The following is a 15,350-nucleotide window of genomic DNA, read 5'->3' on the forward strand; positions in this document are numbered from 1 at the left end:
CCGAGGACCCATATCCTCAGTTGCTAAAGGATTGACTAGCCTAGTACTACTAGTGTAGTATTAAGATGTTGAATTAGTTGAGTCACTGTCTAGTATATGCGCTGAATATAATTTCAGTTACTAGTACTCAGTTTCATTCTTAGGGCCTGTTCTCATGATACCATACCTGTAGATGCTTGATATATATATAGTACTAGTAGTACCATTGTACTGGAAGAGGGCGAAATTGGAAGGATTATTGTTTCTAAAGCGTAAAAACAGCCCAAAATAATGCCTAAACCAACTCTTTGGATTGTAGATGATATATTTTACACACCAATTCTAGCCATGAACATTGTATGCATGTGGTGATGAGTAGTAGTAGTCCCGCAGATCACAAAGGCGGAGACACTCGTATGTATGGATGTGGATGCTGTTTCAGCTTCGCAACCAATCAAAGTATCAATACACTGTATATACCATATGAATAGTCATTCATTATTCATACATAGTCGTCATAAACAGGATGCAGTGCGAACAATATTTATGATAGGGGTATCGTTTCTAGTATGCATAGGCGGTAATAACAATGACGATATGTATGCATGCATGTGTTTGTCTTGTCGGGAGGGGAGAGAGAGACTGAGAGGTATGAGGATAATAATGATGATGATAAATCATGATGACGAAGACGGCTGTTGCTGGGAAGAACCACCCAGTCCAACACCCTCTTGTCGGCCTCTGACTAACGCCAGAAGACATTGACCCACGCCTTCCAGGTCGCCGAGAAGCCCGACGTGTCCACGATCGCTCTTTACCAGACCACCCTTGATGATCCGGTATCCCGGCGGCAGCATGGCCGCGGAGGCAAGACAGACGCCGTCACCGGCTGCGAAAGCCAGATCGTCGTAGGCGTCTTGGTATGGGATACGTTCGCGTGATTCGACGCGAGCTCCGTAGACGGTGGGTACGGACTTGCCGTATAGCACGGCAAAGGGTGGGTATTGGTTTTGAGACTGATGTGAGGAGTTGAATGCAAGCTCTTGTTTGAACCGAAGGACCTCTGCTAGAGTACGCTCCAGATAAGTCACGGCTGTCGCACGGGGTATGGTCGTAGTTGTGGTAGCCTTGGTGTTGGCTGAACCCTTGAAGTTGGGGGTTGGTCCTACCGCGCTCTCCAGGTTCGGGGGAGCGACCGGCGCAGATTTGCCGGTGGCCTCACTGGAAGGATTTGCTGTTTCGTAAGGGTGCTGGGTGTGATTATGTGATGCCTGCTCGCCATTGGCATCATCCGACGAGGCTAGACTATCCTTACTGCCTAGGACGGTGGAGATGCGCTTTCCGAGAAGAGGCAGGTTGTCCTTGAAGCCTCTGTTGTTTCCAAGTGGAAGGGCCGGATTGATACAAGGAGAGAGCCGGTAGTCGTCCCACGCCTGGGCAGAAAAGAAATCCACACGGTACTCTTCCTTCGTCCGCTTATTGATAAAACAGTGTCCGTCCTCTGGAAGCAGGGCAAAGCTGGTACGGAAGGTGAAGTTCACCTGAGCTGTAAGGACGCGGGAACTAAGCAGCACATCATCCCCATTACGGAGAGGGCCTAAGATGTTGACACAGTGCTGCGGGACGCCTGCATAGAGGACTCCTGCAAAGAGATCCGGCCGCTGATTAACGGCATGCCGTGTGATGAGGCCGCCCAAACTGTGGGCGATGACATAGGCTCCGCGCTTTTCGCGAGGGGTGTCTGGGGAGTTACAGGGCAAGCCTTCTAGAAACTTGACTAGTCGCTTAGCAAGTAAATGCGGACTCAATCGCCAGTCGTAACCATAATCGTGGACTCGGAGATCCCCGTTAACGGCGTTTGGGCACTTTTGAAGGCGCTTCATCAAGCGGCGGCAAATGTCGACTGGGCCAACATGAGACAACACGCCAGATGGGATGATAGTCTCTTCCATGCGCTCCTCGTCTTCCGGATTTAGGCCCACCTCCAGATCCACCTTGCGAAGATTCAGACCGACTTTCATCGGAACCCACAGTTGACGCTGCGGCGGTTTGGCGGACCGCAAGACTGAGCCTCGATAGCCTCCGAGAATAACAACATCACCGGTCATTTCCGCCATGGCCTCAGTCAGATTGGGGTACTGTGCACTGATACTAGTCCGCGGAGAACGGGCCCGAGGTGGTAACGAATCATCACCCGGCACCTCCCGAGCAGAGTGTGGCCGCTCTGGCGTGGCGTAGGTGTGACCCCTGCGATTAGTTACATCGGACAGAAAGGGCTTATAGCCCCAATCACTTCGGAGGTCTTGCAAGTGCAGTGTGGGCATACTAAGCAGCCGGCTGCTGGAGTCCTGGAGGCTGTCTTTAATCGCCTTGAATCGGCTGTTGACCTGCGAATGGATGTGCTCGTAACGGGGACGCTGCTCGAGAGATGATGCGGTTGATGAGGCTCTCAAGTATAGAGATTGGTCTGAAGACGATCTCCGTAGGAGGGAAGGAGGGCCTGTCGTACTGGGTCTTCGTGCATACGAGTGTCTAGCGGTCGTGGCGCCCCCGAGAGGATCGAGTTCAGATACTTGCTCCTCGGGGCTATCTCTGGACTCCGGGTCGGAGAATGACTTGCGCCGGGACTGCAACGTGGATTCCTCCTTTTCTTGTTCTAGTGCCAGCTTTGACGCCGGTTTTAGGGTTTGACTGCGAGCCCGGACATGGAATGGCGAGCCGGGTCGGAAGGAGAGCGATGACCGTTTAGTTAACAGATCTGGCAGGAACTTCTTCAGGCGTATATTGGTCAAGGAGTCGCCGGACCATGCCCTAGGTCGAAGGGGTAACCCGGATTTCAAGATCGAACGGGTGAAGCTGGTTCGCTGCCCGTCTTTGGAACCCCGGGCGCTGTCACGCTGTGGCGCCGCCAAGTCCGCTGAGGAGGCTTGAGCATCACCCGGCTTAGCAGCCGGTTCCTCAGGCAAAGCCTCTGGTTCGTCGGTAATTTCAGATGCAAAAAGACCCTCCGGTTCCGGCGTATCCGGGATTGTGTCGAAGTAGCTGCTCTGCCGTTCCATCATTCGGCTTTTCTCTTCCGCAGGCGTGAGGCGCGCCTTCATACGGCTCTGGGCGCGACTCATGCTAACCCCGACCACTTCATTGGCCTCATCTTCGCGGACGGCGTCCGGGAAATTTGGATCCTCACTGTCGGAACTCGAATTGACGGTGAAGGTGGGCGAGTGTTGTGCAGCTGGCGAGGTGTGTGCAATGACGGGGACCTGACCATTGGTCCCCGCTGGATGTGCAGGAAGCGCCATGGTTAAGGTGGGCGGAGAGGGGAGAAAGAGCTGAGATTATGTATGACCCATGCAGAGAAGAGGGTTTAAAAATGGAGTGATGAGGGAAGATAAGAATAGATGGAAAGAGAAAGGCTGAGACAGACTAAAGAGGGCAGTTCGATTAGGATCCATCACATGTCAGAGTGGATAGATGGATGGGTTACTATGGGATAGCGCACTAAACTAACGGTTTGAATGTCTATGATGGAGCATTCGTATTCGCGTTAGTGTGGCTCCATAGGGGCGAGACTGGAGCGTGCTGGAGGCGATCAGCAAATCAAGCGCATGGAGACCATAGCAATAACGGGGACGCGAGAGAGCGTGGGACGGAACACAAGATTATTTAATAATAAATGGATTGGATGGACGAGAGGAAGAAGTGGACAGGTACCATCGAAGGAAGGGAGAAAAGCAAAAGAGATAAACCATGACGAGCAGGGGAGGAGAAAAATAGAAAAACTAAGCAAGAGGGCCAAAAAAAGTCAGAGAAAGAGAGGTTCCACCGCACAGCCTCCGGGCGTTCCGGAAGAAGCTTCCTGTAGTCAGTCGCGACGATTATTTTCCAGCTTTCAAGCAATGGAGCAGGAAGGCTGTACTCGCGCGACGGGATTATTCTTGGGATCCGACCATGGATAGTGCCGGATAGTTCAACATAGCTGAGCGTTAGTGGGATGCTTGGCTGGAGGTTAAGTCAGTGGCTGATCACCAGGAGGATTTGCTGTTCCGGAGCGGAGCTGAGGTCAGCTTGGGCTTCACCAGAGGATTGGGTGCGCTGGAGTTGGTTCACGAAGGGGAGATTCAGCAAGAGATTGGGTGGAGAGGCATCGGAGGCCATCCGTGAAGAGCCACACGGTCCATGGGTTGGTTCAATCTCGAGTTCCATACTGCATGCACACAATCAGTCCATTGGCAGTTGCGATGAGATCATGTCCCAGGCCATAGCATAACCATCACATCACATCATCTAATACAGTAAAAGTAGATGCATATCGTCATAGTTTGGCTCGGTTGGCGGGCAGCCGAATGCAACAGAGCAAATGAGAGAGAAGCAAGATGATTTGAAGGGGAATCAAGATGAAGATGAAGATGGAGCACCTCAGGCGCCAATCAGCTGACAGCCAGCAGACTCAGTGCCACACCACAACACACAACTTGTGCACTCACTAGTTATCTAGTCTACTTCGTATAGTCAGAAAGTAATCTTGACTGTGTTGCTTACTTTCTAATATAATTGGCCTGCGACCTGTCCATCGCTCGAATCTCACTAACAATGAAGATTGGCACAACTGTTCCCTCAAGTCTCCGCATGCCAGCACGCCGGAATGTGGCTATCCCGACGCTAATTGGCATCCGTCCACTCATCCAACTCCAATTGCTACGTGCTAATTTAGAGCCGTCTCGAGGTCCAGCCGCCCTCTGCGCAACAAAGGAAATCCGCGTCATGGTACACATCATATTCATAGATTCACACTAATACAAGCACTAGCAGATCGCGTATTCGTATCTCATTAACAGAAAAAGGCGGGGTTTTCACTCCCATAGCGTTCAGAATCACCGCTGGGTTCTGTTGAAATTCCCCGATTGAATCTCCTGCTCACCTCCTCGAGCAATGGCCGAGTTTTTGGCGGCCCCTTCTTCGTGCCCAAAGGCCTTGTCGACCGCCGCGTTAAGCCCACCTCGCAATGACTCCCCCGCTCCCTGTTTCAGGTCAGCATCAGCCGCTCCTTAGTGTCGGATAGCCCGCGGCCACTACGGAAGAGTGCCTGGCTAGACTAGACTGCTTGTTGGAACTTACATGGATTCCTGCTGCGGCCGACTTCACACCGCTGCCGACAGATTCCCCTGCCTGGGCCGACTTGGACTGGGTGCCGTATGTGCTACCGGATGATTGCGTCGGTTGGTATCCTACTCCGCTGGTGGTTTGCGACCCGGAGACTGGGGCGGTATTGTAGCCAGCTGCGCTTGAAGCAGCGCCTCCAGCAGCGGTAGCAGCTTTGTTCGGTTGCTGGTAAGCGGCTCCGCCGGTGGTATCGGTAGGTTCACGCATGGCTCCAGAGCCAGTTGCGTTCGTCGACTTCGAAGACATTTCACCCGTCTTGCTGTTGACGCGGGGGTCGAGCTTATTGAGAAGGAAAGACTTGTGAGGGCCCGCCGTGGAGCTTTGAGAGTTTGATACGTTCTGGGTAGCCTGGGGATGTACGTTGCCGGTGGTTGTCGCACCCGGGGCGTACTGAGCGCGGTTGTTCAGATCGCTATCGACGCGGGGATCGGCCTTGTTGGCTAGATCAGATTGATGCGGTCCTGCAGTGGTGCGCGCAGGGCCGGTATTTGCTTGACCGGTGCTGGTGATGCCGCTGCCAACTTGGGTCCCTGTTGCAGTGGTTGCGCTGGGGTTCTGGTTGGGTTCACCAAAGGTGGAAGAATAGTATGGAGGCTGAGTACTGCTCATGGTGATAGAGTGTCAATAAGTAGGTTTTGATATGTGGATATGATGCTGTTAAGGTAGTATCCATTCCCCACCGTCTTATGTCTTCATCTTATATAAGGAGGCGAGGGCGAGTGTCTGGAGCCTTCGACATCATCGATCAGCCTGTGACGTCAGACTAGACGTAGCCATGGTTGAGACGCGACCATCACTGCCATTGTTGGTTTTGAATATTGTTGCAGTAAGTCTAAGCAGATGAGACCAGCCACAGTGAACGCAGTGATTGGGGATAAGACATGCTGATGATACTATTCATCTTCAATGTCAACCAGTATATGGTCACGTGGTTTCTTATCGATAAGACTGCAAAACACAATGATGTCATGAAGCCAAAAAAAAAAAATGTGCGGGATGCAGAGAACAAAGCTATACCAGTCATAGTCTAAGCAGCCATAACTTGCAGAAGAAATGGCCAACAATAAAGGACAGACCGACTAATCAAAAAGAAGACACAATAACTCCGAGCCGAACCCCTTCAAGGGACCAACCCGACCAGAGTGCTCAGCCGCGGGGACACCGGAGGAGTTACTACAAACAGAGCGAAGGCCTAGTGTGGATTGCGGACGAGCCGAGGTTCAGAACGCCTCAGGGTCAACGCCGAAAAGATGGGCTTCTCCAGCCCCCATTCTCATTCACTCATTCACTATACTATCTTCATTCACTTTCTGTATAGATAATTTATCAGATTAGCCTTCAAAATGACCATCACAAACCGCCAACTCATCTACGTCAAGGCCCCAACGGCAGCCATCGACCCATCCGTGACGACGGGCACCTTCAACCTCAAGAGCACCACGATCGCCTCCAAAGACAATGTCCCCGACGACAAAGTCCTCGTACGCATCCACTACCTGGCCCTTGAGCCCGCCATGCGCCAATGGCTTACAGCCAAACGGTCGTACATCGCGCCCGTGAAAATCGGCAGTATCATGCGCGGCCAAAGCATCGCCCAGGTCCTCTCCGTGGGCAGCAGCCTGAAATCTCAATACAAAGTTGGTGACTGGGTGATTGCCTACTCGGGATGGCAGGAATACGCATTCCTGGGCGCCAAAGAGGCGCAAAAGATCTCCGTGCCTGCGGGCTGCAAGCCCACGGACGCGATGTCCGTGCTGGGCATGACTGGCCTGACGGCGTACTTCGGCATGATGGATGTGGGGAAGCCGAAAGCAGGAGATACGGTGGTGGTGTCTGGGGCAGCGGGAGCGACGGGGATGGTGGCGGGCCAGATTGCGAAGATTCAAGGAGCAAAGAGGGTGATTGGGATTGCGGGAAGTAAGGACAAGTGTGAGTTCTTGTGTCGGGAGTTGGGATTTGATGTGGCGATCAATTATAAGGATGAGGATTGGAAGAAGCAGCTCAAGGAGGCGACGCCGGAGTATATCGATGTTTACTTTGATAATGTGGGCGGGGAGATTCTGGATGCGTGTTTGGGGCGGGCGGCGCAGTTTGCCAGGTTTGTCATTTGTGGTGCGATTAGCCAGTATAATGTTGCGAAGCCGAAGGGACCGGCGAATATCATGCAGGTTATTGTGAGTATCTCTATGCCATATTTGCGTGGGAAATATGCTGACAGAAGCAGTCGCAACGAGTCAAAATGCAGGGCTACATCGTGTTCGACTACGCGAAGCAGTACCCGGATGCGTTGCAGGATTTGGCCAAGTGGTTAACGCAGGGCAAGATCAAGCGCAAGGAGCACATTGTCAAAGGGGGGTTGGAGTCGGCGCCGCAGAGTCTGGTTGATTTGTATAAGGGAGTGAATACGGGCAAGATGATGGTGGAGGTGGTGCCGGCAGAGGAGGGAATCAAGGCCAAGTTGTAACCACCAACATACCTTGTAGCATTTTGAACAATATACAACAATCTTAGTAAACACTTTAATGATAATTCAGATCCTAATAGCCTAGTTCGAGTCTACGAAATGGACTGTTGTTGACTGTTAACTCATAATGACCACTGCGGCTGCAACCATGGCTGAACCACCATTACTTCATACTCAACTAACGTCATACTGATCCACCACCATCATCACCACCACCACCACCACCAGGGACTCGACTGTGTAATGGCCGTGCCACAGCACCAATGGCACCATATAAACCGGATTCAACCCTAGACTAGACACCAATTCCACCATGTTGCAGCGCCAATTCCTCCGTGCATCTCTGCTACGTCCTACCCACGCAATCCGCTACAATACTACTAGTAGTATCCGTCCGACTATATATAACACGGGCACATACCTCAGCTCTACACCACTATACTCTACAACTCAGAAACACCAGTTCTCTCACACAACCACCAGAACCCAATCCGATCTGCACAAAATGGCCTCTGCAAGCAACGAACACTTTAAGCTGGAGAACCTCTTCGGCGTGAAGGGCAAAGGTACCCCCCCCCCCCCAAAACCCAAACACCCAAAATATCCTATATCCTACTCCTCTACCTACCTGCAAATGGAACTGACAAACAACAGTGGCCCTAATTACCGGCGGCGGCTCTGGCATCGGTCTAATGGCGACACAAGCGCTCGCAACCAACGGCGCCAAAGTGTACATAACCGGGCGAACGCAAGAGAAACTCGACCGCGTAGCCAGCCTCTACAACAAGAACATAAGCGGCGAAATCATCCCCATAGTCTCCGACATCACCTCCAAAGAATCGATTACCAAGCTAGTTAAAGAGATCGAATCCCGGGAATCCCACCTCTCAATCCTGATCAACAACGCGGGAATAAGCAGCAGCACCGACAACACCGAGCCCAGCGAGGCGCAGGACCTCAAGAAGACCCTCTTCGACGAAGCCACGCCCATGAGCGAATGGGAAGATACCTACAGGACGAATGTAATGCAGCTGTATTTCACCACCACTGCTTTCCTGCCTCTATTGCAGAAGGGCTCGGAGAGAGAAAAAGGATGGAGCAGTACTGTTGTGAACATCACCAGTATTTCGGGAATTGTGAAGGTGTCGCAACATCATTTCGCGTATAACGCTAGCAAGGCGGCGGCGATTCATTTGACGAAGATGTTGGCGCATGAGGTTGCTGATAGTGGGTTGAGGATTCGGGTGAACAATATTGCTCCTGGAGTGTTCCCGAGTGAAATGACGGCCGGGGAGAGTGATGAGACGCAGAAGAGTCACATACCCAAGGAGAAATATGAGGGCAAGGTGCCGGCTGCGAGACCAGGCAAGGATGAGGATATGGCGAGTGCGGTGCTGTTTGTTAGTACGAATCAGTATTTGAATGGGCAGACGGTGGTTGTCGATGGGGGGTATGTTTTGGCTGCTGGGACTGTCTAGTTTCTTTAATTAAGGGGTTGAGTATGGTTTAACTTATGTATGATGGAATGTGTAATGTTATTGATGTAAATCGAGGTTGTACATCCATTCTGATCTCATGACTTCAGATGCTTTGATCCGTCGATTTGCATCTGGGTTTAACATTGCGTATACCACGTTCTTACATTGTGCCTGTCACTTCAATTAGCACCAAAGGATCAAACAACAAGAATAAGAAACCAGAGAAAAGACTCACCTCCCCCAACCCCTCAATAGCACTATATCCCTCCCTCCTCTTCCTCCCCGCAAGATACTCCGCATACCTTCCATCCTCATCCTCACTCGCACTCCGCCAGAGAATCCTCCCCAGCCTCAAAACGAGGTATATGATACCGGCAGCCCAGACATCCACAGCCCCGGGGTCACCCCTCCCCTTCTCCCCAGACGAGCACGTATACCTCTGTTGTCGACAATAAATAGAAGAAGACCGAAGAGAGCAAGGAGAAAGTATCTCCGGCGCAAGATAAGGATTCCTCATCATCCTCCTCCCCTGCATCCCCTCCAACTCCTCAAACTTGCGTATCCCCATCGACAACCCCCTAACAAGGGGATAAACATCTTCTTTCCACGCCGCATAGTACCCACCACCACCACCACCATCCTCCCCAGCATGACCAAGAAGACCATGAAACTCCCTTGAATCGAACACCCGCGCATCCCCCAGATCCCCCAACTTGACACATATCCCATTCCCAGTATTCCCACTCCCATCCTCGGAAGAACAATCCCACGAAAGAAAAACATTCTCGACACAAACCCCCCCATGCACGACTCCCATCTCATGAAGAAACTCCAGTGCGCTCATAATCTGATAGAAGATCCTATCCGCGATCATCACTGCATCTTTCCCCCTCTCCCTCATTACTAGCATATCTTCCCATGCTTTGGAGCATATATACGTTCCCAAATCCCCTAACTCGCAGTACTCGCTCACGAGACACGTCTCCCCCCTCGAGTTGGGAAGAATGTCGATTGTTTGGAGAAGATGCGGGTGCTGAAGGGTGGAGGAGAGGATGGATTCGAGGGTTGATTTTAGGGTGCGTTTGGTCGAGGAGGGGGTTGGGCGGAGGGTTTTGAGGACGTATACTTCTTTCTTTCTTCTTTTTTCTTTTCTGGGGGTGTTGGTGTTGGTGGTGTAGAGACGGACGGAGCTGGAGGTGCCGTAGTGGAGGATTGTGGTGCAGGTGCCGTATTTTTCTTTTAGAGATTGGGGTTTATTATGTGATTCTTGGGGTTGGGGTTGTTGTTGTGGACGGTGTGGGAGGAGAGGACTCTCTTCTGACATGGATATGGCATCTTTGTCTGTGTCTGTGTCTGTCTCAGAGAGGATATTGGTAGTAGTCGTGTTGGGTGTATGTGTATGTGTAAGCCATGGAAAAGGAACCGAAGATAATGAGAATGAGGAGTCTGAGAAGGGAAGTTTGAAACAAAAGTAATTTTTGGCTATTGCTATTGTTGATGGCATGATACCTCTCTAGTTAGTATCGAATATGTAGAGAACAAGATGGAAGTAGATGTTAATGTAGTATCATGTAACAAGGGGAGCACCATCATGTATATACCCCTACTACTACTACTACTAACCAACAAACTTACAAAGTATGCGGCAATTGTCGATCAGTCAGAGTGCGGAGGTTAGTCGTACCTCCTGACAGACGAAACTAAATGTATGGTCCAAGCACGTCCAACTTAATCCCTCGCGGCGCGAAGGATCACCTCACCTCAGACATCATCAGACGTCTTTTACTCCGTGGTTATAGACTTTACTAAAGTAACCGACTAGATCAGAGTGAGTGATCACCACTTACGTAGACTGATAAACTATGTAGTGTCGTCCAACATATAGTTAGCTAAGTTATCAGACAGAACGCACTGTAGCTGCTACCTGCACAGCATCAAGCAAGGGTCAGTCACCGTCACCGCCAGTCCCAACTACTAGTACTATTCGATGGGCAGGTGAGGGATTTCCATCACCAATCCTATTCTGTAGATTTTCTCTCTCTACTGCAGCTAGACTACCCCGCGCCAGCACCATCCAGACCAAATATGGGGCTTGTTGAACCGCGGGACGGAACTGAACTGAACCAGAACCAATAATCTAGTCTACTTGGTCTGTCTGTCTGCTGCAGTGCATAACATTCCAGGTAAGCTGTAAGCTGTAGGCTGAAAATATAGTAAGTAGCTATAGCGTATAGCTGTCTATCGAATACTGCCAATATCATACACCATGCAACGACAGAATCCCAGTCCATCCAAAATCACCGACCAGCGAATTACCCTGCCATAGTAATATGTTCATCGAAGAAGAAGAAATGATTATCTAAATAGTGGCTGCGAGGTATCATCATCAATCATCGCACCTTGCCCGCCTCGCGCACTTCATGCATAAAGCCGTCCTCGTCACCCGCCGAGCCCAACATCCAGTAATCGCCCATCCCGGACGCCATCTGCCCGCCTCCGAACCCAGTCGCGGAGGCCGGGGCACTGTGTCGCTCCTGCGTCCGAGTGCCCCCCTGTCGGGGTCCCCAGCTGAGAATATCCTGCACCGCCTTGCGACTCTGGTCGTCCGGCTTGGTGTACCCAAACAGCTGTGGCTGCAAGCAACCGAGGATCGCGACGCCCGCCCGGATCATGATCCGGTCACCTTCGAACACCCAGCAGTCCCAGACCCGGCTGAGACGCTCCAAGTCCAGCCCGTTCGTCAGCAGAGACCGGAACATCGGTTCCCAGATCTCTTCGTCGCTGAGTCGGAGCGTCTCGTGCAAATGCGTCATCAAACGCGGGAATTTGTATTTCAGCGTCGCAGACGCCAGTGAATATGTACGACCGATCGCCCCGCGGTCCAACGTAAGAAAAGCAACAGGGAGCGGCCGATTGAGCGCATTGGCCATGGCAAGGAACGCCGACGATGGCGATGGAAATTGCAAGACAAGCAGGGCAGCAATGGTCTAGAATCGTTAGTCATGAATCGTTGAGGAGTACGAAAGGAAAACTCACATGCAAGCCACTGACATAGCCCACGTCGCTGCGATACATAGAGTAGGCCTGCAAAACATCGATCAATGTCTCGCGCAGCGGACCGCCGACCTGAAACAAGTTCAAATCGGGGAATGCCTTGGACGCATCAGCGTCGATCGCCTCGAACCAATCCCTCATGCGCTTGTTGGTCTCCCCTGAATCACCCTCGGGCCGCGCCCGCACGTCCTTGGCGCGTTGCAAGGCCTTTTTGTATGTTTCCTCGGAGAGAGCCAGCTCATTGCCGATAGCACGCTGCCAGGTCGAGCCCCGGATCCGAGGCGGCACTCCGCGCCACCATAACTCCCGCGTACGGGTTTCATTAATGACATTATCCCAGTTCGGGTACACATACTCGTCCCAGATCTGCTGGAGAGTCTCGCGAGTGTTGTCTTTTTCGCATTTCGCGGAAGCAGCCTTCGCAGCACGACGCTTGTCTGATCATTGTCAGTTACCGATCATTGCAATGAATCGAGTCACATACCTGCTTCCCGGGCCTGCGCCATCATCCGCTTGTATTCCTTCAAATGCCGCTTTTCCTCCTTCTGATCCTTGGGAGGCAGCCAGCTGGGCCGCGTCCGCGTCAGGACCTTCTCTTTCTCCTTGCTGGGAGGTAACGGATCGATCATGATGTTGGATTTCTGCAACGGGGGCAGCTCAATGGTGCTTTTGGACCCACGCTTGGACTCCTCGCTCGACCGGAGAGAGGAGAGCCCGCTTTGCAGGCGCTCTCCCCGCTGGCGCTGGCGCTCATCGGCGTGGAATTCCAAGGCTTCCGTAATGATCTTGGCCTCTTCCGACAAATCCGACATCATATTGTTGTATGAGTATGCTCGCGGGTTGCGGGGCGAGATCTGACCGCGCTCAGGTCCTGCAGAGCTGGAACGATTGTTGCGGGTCGTGGGGGATCGTGAACCGGAAGGCGACCGAGGAATGGTGACATCGGAAACCGAATGCGACAGCGGCAGGGGTCGAGGGCCAGGACTGCGACCGTTGGGGCTGGAGGCCCGGGACGGCGCTCGATCCTGTACCGGCCGCGGGGAGATGGGGACATTCCAGAGACTTGCATCCTCGGGTAACTCTTCATCGGAGTCATGGTATTCATCCTCCAAGTCTTGCACGGTTTTGCGAGGTCGCTGCCACGATGGCTTTCGGTTGAGGGTGGGGGTATTGACGGGATTCAGGGACAGGCTGTGTGTAGACGGCGACGAGCTCAAGCTCGATGTTGGTCGCAGTGGGGATGTGGAACGCGAACGATGAGGCTTCGTGACTTGAAGGGCTGATTGCTTGGTGGAGGCTGGATCCCGCTGATTGCCGGTGCGGTGTTTGGGACCGCGGCCCGGCTGAGCCAAGGTGCCATTGACCTGTTTTCCGGCAGGGTACGCGGTCTTTGTTTTCGTGGCTGTCAGATCGCGGGTTGTCGCAACCGCCGATTTGGTGTGCATAATGGCCGCTGAAGCTCGGGCGATTCCAGCATTTTGGACGTACGGGGTTGCACCCTTGGCGTAGGAGACATGCACATCGTCCTGGAGGTCCACTTCTTCGAAATTGGAGATATCAGTGAAGATGGCTTCGGGGCCCGAGTGCTGCGAGGAGGAACGAAAGGAGGAAGACTTGGAGGACTTGGACCCGGAGAGGTCAGGAGGGGAATTCGGGGTGGTCGTACAAACGGTTGTCATTGCGGCGGGAGAAGCTGCAGAGTTCGAGACTCTTCCCAGATCAGAGTAAGGGAAGAACCTCAAGGGCGGATGAACCTCAAGCCGCTGCGAGAACCAGGAACGAAAAGAATGATGATGCAAACACGTCCGATGGTGGCGCGAATTGAGAACAAAGAAGATAAAGCCGTTATCAGGAACGAAAGACGGGGGGTGGTAAAGAGGTGGGATGATCTCCGGATGGTATTAATTAATAGGTGTGTGACGGAAGAACCCCAAGCAGGATGCCGCATGTAATGGAAGCGGCAGAACAAGTGGCGGCGGTTTAAGAAAGGGTCGAGGGGGGCGAGGCTGTTTTTCTTGTTTCAATTTTGGTATTATTCTGGTCCTCCTCTTACTATGCACTCAAGGGATTCAGGAGTTAATCGTGCAGCTAGCAGTGCATTTGGGGGCCGGAGCCGAAGGGGGAAGGGGACGGGGAGATGAAACGATCCCCGACAAAAACCGAGACAAGAGGCAGATGAGACAGCAGCAGAGGTGGAGGAGGAGATGGGAAACGATGGACTAGACTAGACTCAAAGCGAAAGACTAGGATTGGGATGTAGGGTAAATAATAAAAGAAAATAAAGAAAAGAAACGAAAGTGCCAGGGTGAGAGAGAGGAAAGCAGAGCGACTGAGAATTTGGGGGGAAGAAACTGAATGGGAAAAGAAGGTGGTGGTGGATGATGAATGAAAGAAGAAGAGGGAGTAGGAGGAGAAGGGGGATGGGATGGGATGGGATGGAGATGGGGATAAGATTAGGATGGGGATACTACTACTAACTAAAGGATGGATGCAATCAGACCAGCAAGAGTACTTACTCCGTCCTTAGTGAGCCGGGCTGAGTGAAGCTGCTGCAAACGAGCAACGAGGAAAAGGCAGTTCTGGACAAGGCCTGGCCAATCCCACTCGAGGCACTAGACAGCGATGGACTGGCGATCATTGGCTGTCTCTTCCAGAAGGATGTCTGCCTCGAACAGCGCACGGATTAATGGATGACTAGAATGGCCGTGAAATGAGGGTGGATATTTTTCTCACCAGGAAACGGTTCGAGTTAGTACTAGATTTAGTAGGATTAGTAGGATTAGTGAGATGAGTAGGCTCTGAAGAGTATAGCGTCTTGTGTCGTGTGTACTCTGTATGTTTGCGAGTTACTAGAGCATTACCCGCACCGCCACAGCCGAAATGAAGGCTGATACTCGGTTTCCACCCTGTTATTTTTCCAGGAGAAGAAGAGAAAGAGAAAGAGAGAGAGAGAAAAAAAGGTGCACGCAGTCACTACTACGTATTCTGCTAGTAGTAGTTCGCTAGATAGCTGGATAAACCCTTATGAACTTGCTCTGAATTGAACTTCATTCCTCTTTGTTGACAATTTACCGTTGATGGGCAACCACTCCCGCCCAAGTATTTTGCCTCCCCCTTTTCCAAGGTTTTACTCTATTCTTCCCCTTCTTCTCCCTTCAGATCTCCCCTTCCCCCTGATCCAATTCTCCGTTGTCCATGGCCACCAGATCCGTGGT

General features: G+C 52.0%; 7 protein-coding genes across 7 annotated transcripts; 2 read left to right on the top strand and 5 right to left on the bottom strand.

The window, feature by feature from the left end:
• Positions 1–16: 16 nt before the first annotated feature.
• On the bottom strand, positions 17–3,431 carry BDQ94DRAFT_183537 (uncharacterized protein; the record flags this gene model as incomplete). Its single annotated transcript, XM_026774444.1, has 3 exons — positions 750–3,431; positions 315–449; positions 17–40 (listed from the first exon to the last, which is right to left on the bottom strand). The coding sequence occupies exons 1-3, from the start codon at positions 3,276–3,278 to the stop codon at positions 17–19; spliced, it is 2,688 nt and encodes an 895-aa protein (XP_026621531.1). The 5' UTR covers positions 3,279–3,431.
• Positions 3,432–4,731: 1,300 nt separating this feature from the next.
• Positions 4,732–5,794, bottom strand: dprC. The gene is made up of 2 exons (XM_026767892.1): positions 5,095–5,794; positions 4,732–4,997 (listed from the first exon to the last, which is right to left on the bottom strand). Exons 1-2 carry the CDS (start codon positions 5,746–5,748, stop codon positions 4,851–4,853), a joined length of 801 nt encoding a protein of 266 aa, XP_026621532.1. The 5' UTR covers positions 5,749–5,794; the 3' UTR covers positions 4,732–4,850.
• BDQ94DRAFT_152101 (uncharacterized protein) lies at positions 5,792–6,215 on the bottom strand. The gene has a single exon (XM_026767894.1). The coding sequence runs from the start codon at positions 6,161–6,163 to the stop codon at positions 5,972–5,974; it is 192 nt and encodes a 63-aa protein (XP_026621533.1). The 5' UTR covers positions 6,164–6,215; the 3' UTR covers positions 5,792–5,971.
• Positions 6,216–6,218: 3 nt separating this feature from the next.
• BDQ94DRAFT_152102 (NADP-dependent oxidoreductase) lies at positions 6,219–7,640 on the top strand. The gene is made up of 2 exons (XM_026767895.1): positions 6,219–7,313; positions 7,364–7,640. Exons 1-2 carry the CDS (start codon positions 6,483–6,485, stop codon positions 7,601–7,603), a joined length of 1,071 nt encoding a protein of 356 aa, XP_026621534.1. The 5' UTR covers positions 6,219–6,482; the 3' UTR covers positions 7,604–7,640.
• A 468-nt stretch (positions 7,641–8,108) lies between these two features.
• Positions 8,109–9,081, top strand: BDQ94DRAFT_174786 (SDR family NAD(P)-dependent oxidoreductase; the record flags this gene model as incomplete). The annotated part of the gene is made up of 2 exons (XM_026772400.1): positions 8,109–8,169; positions 8,258–9,081. 2 exons carry the CDS (start codon positions 8,109–8,111, stop codon positions 9,079–9,081), a joined length of 885 nt encoding a protein of 294 aa, XP_026621535.1.
• A 57-nt stretch (positions 9,082–9,138) lies between these two features.
• Positions 9,139–10,405, bottom strand: BDQ94DRAFT_174787 (kinase-like domain-containing protein; the record flags this gene model as incomplete). The annotated part of the gene is made up of 2 exons (XM_026772401.1): positions 9,139–9,252; positions 9,317–10,405. The coding sequence occupies 2 exons, from the start codon at positions 10,403–10,405 to the stop codon at positions 9,139–9,141; spliced, it is 1,203 nt and encodes a 400-aa protein (XP_026621536.1).
• A 1,066-nt stretch (positions 10,406–11,471) lies between these two features.
• On the bottom strand, positions 11,472–13,814 carry BDQ94DRAFT_174788 (putative TBC domain protein; the record flags this gene model as incomplete). The annotated part of the gene is made up of 3 exons (XM_026772402.1): positions 11,472–12,068; positions 12,118–12,572; positions 12,620–13,814. The coding sequence occupies 3 exons, from the start codon at positions 13,812–13,814 to the stop codon at positions 11,472–11,474; spliced, it is 2,247 nt and encodes a 748-aa protein (XP_026621537.1).
• Between the last annotated feature and the right edge of the window lie 1,536 nt (positions 13,815–15,350).

This window comes from Aspergillus welwitschiae (genome assembly GCF_003344945.1).
Source record: "Aspergillus welwitschiae strain CBS 139.54b unplaced genomic scaffold BDQ94scaffold_45, whole genome shotgun sequence".
Taxonomy (NCBI): domain Eukaryota; kingdom Fungi; phylum Ascomycota; class Eurotiomycetes; order Eurotiales; family Aspergillaceae; genus Aspergillus; species Aspergillus welwitschiae.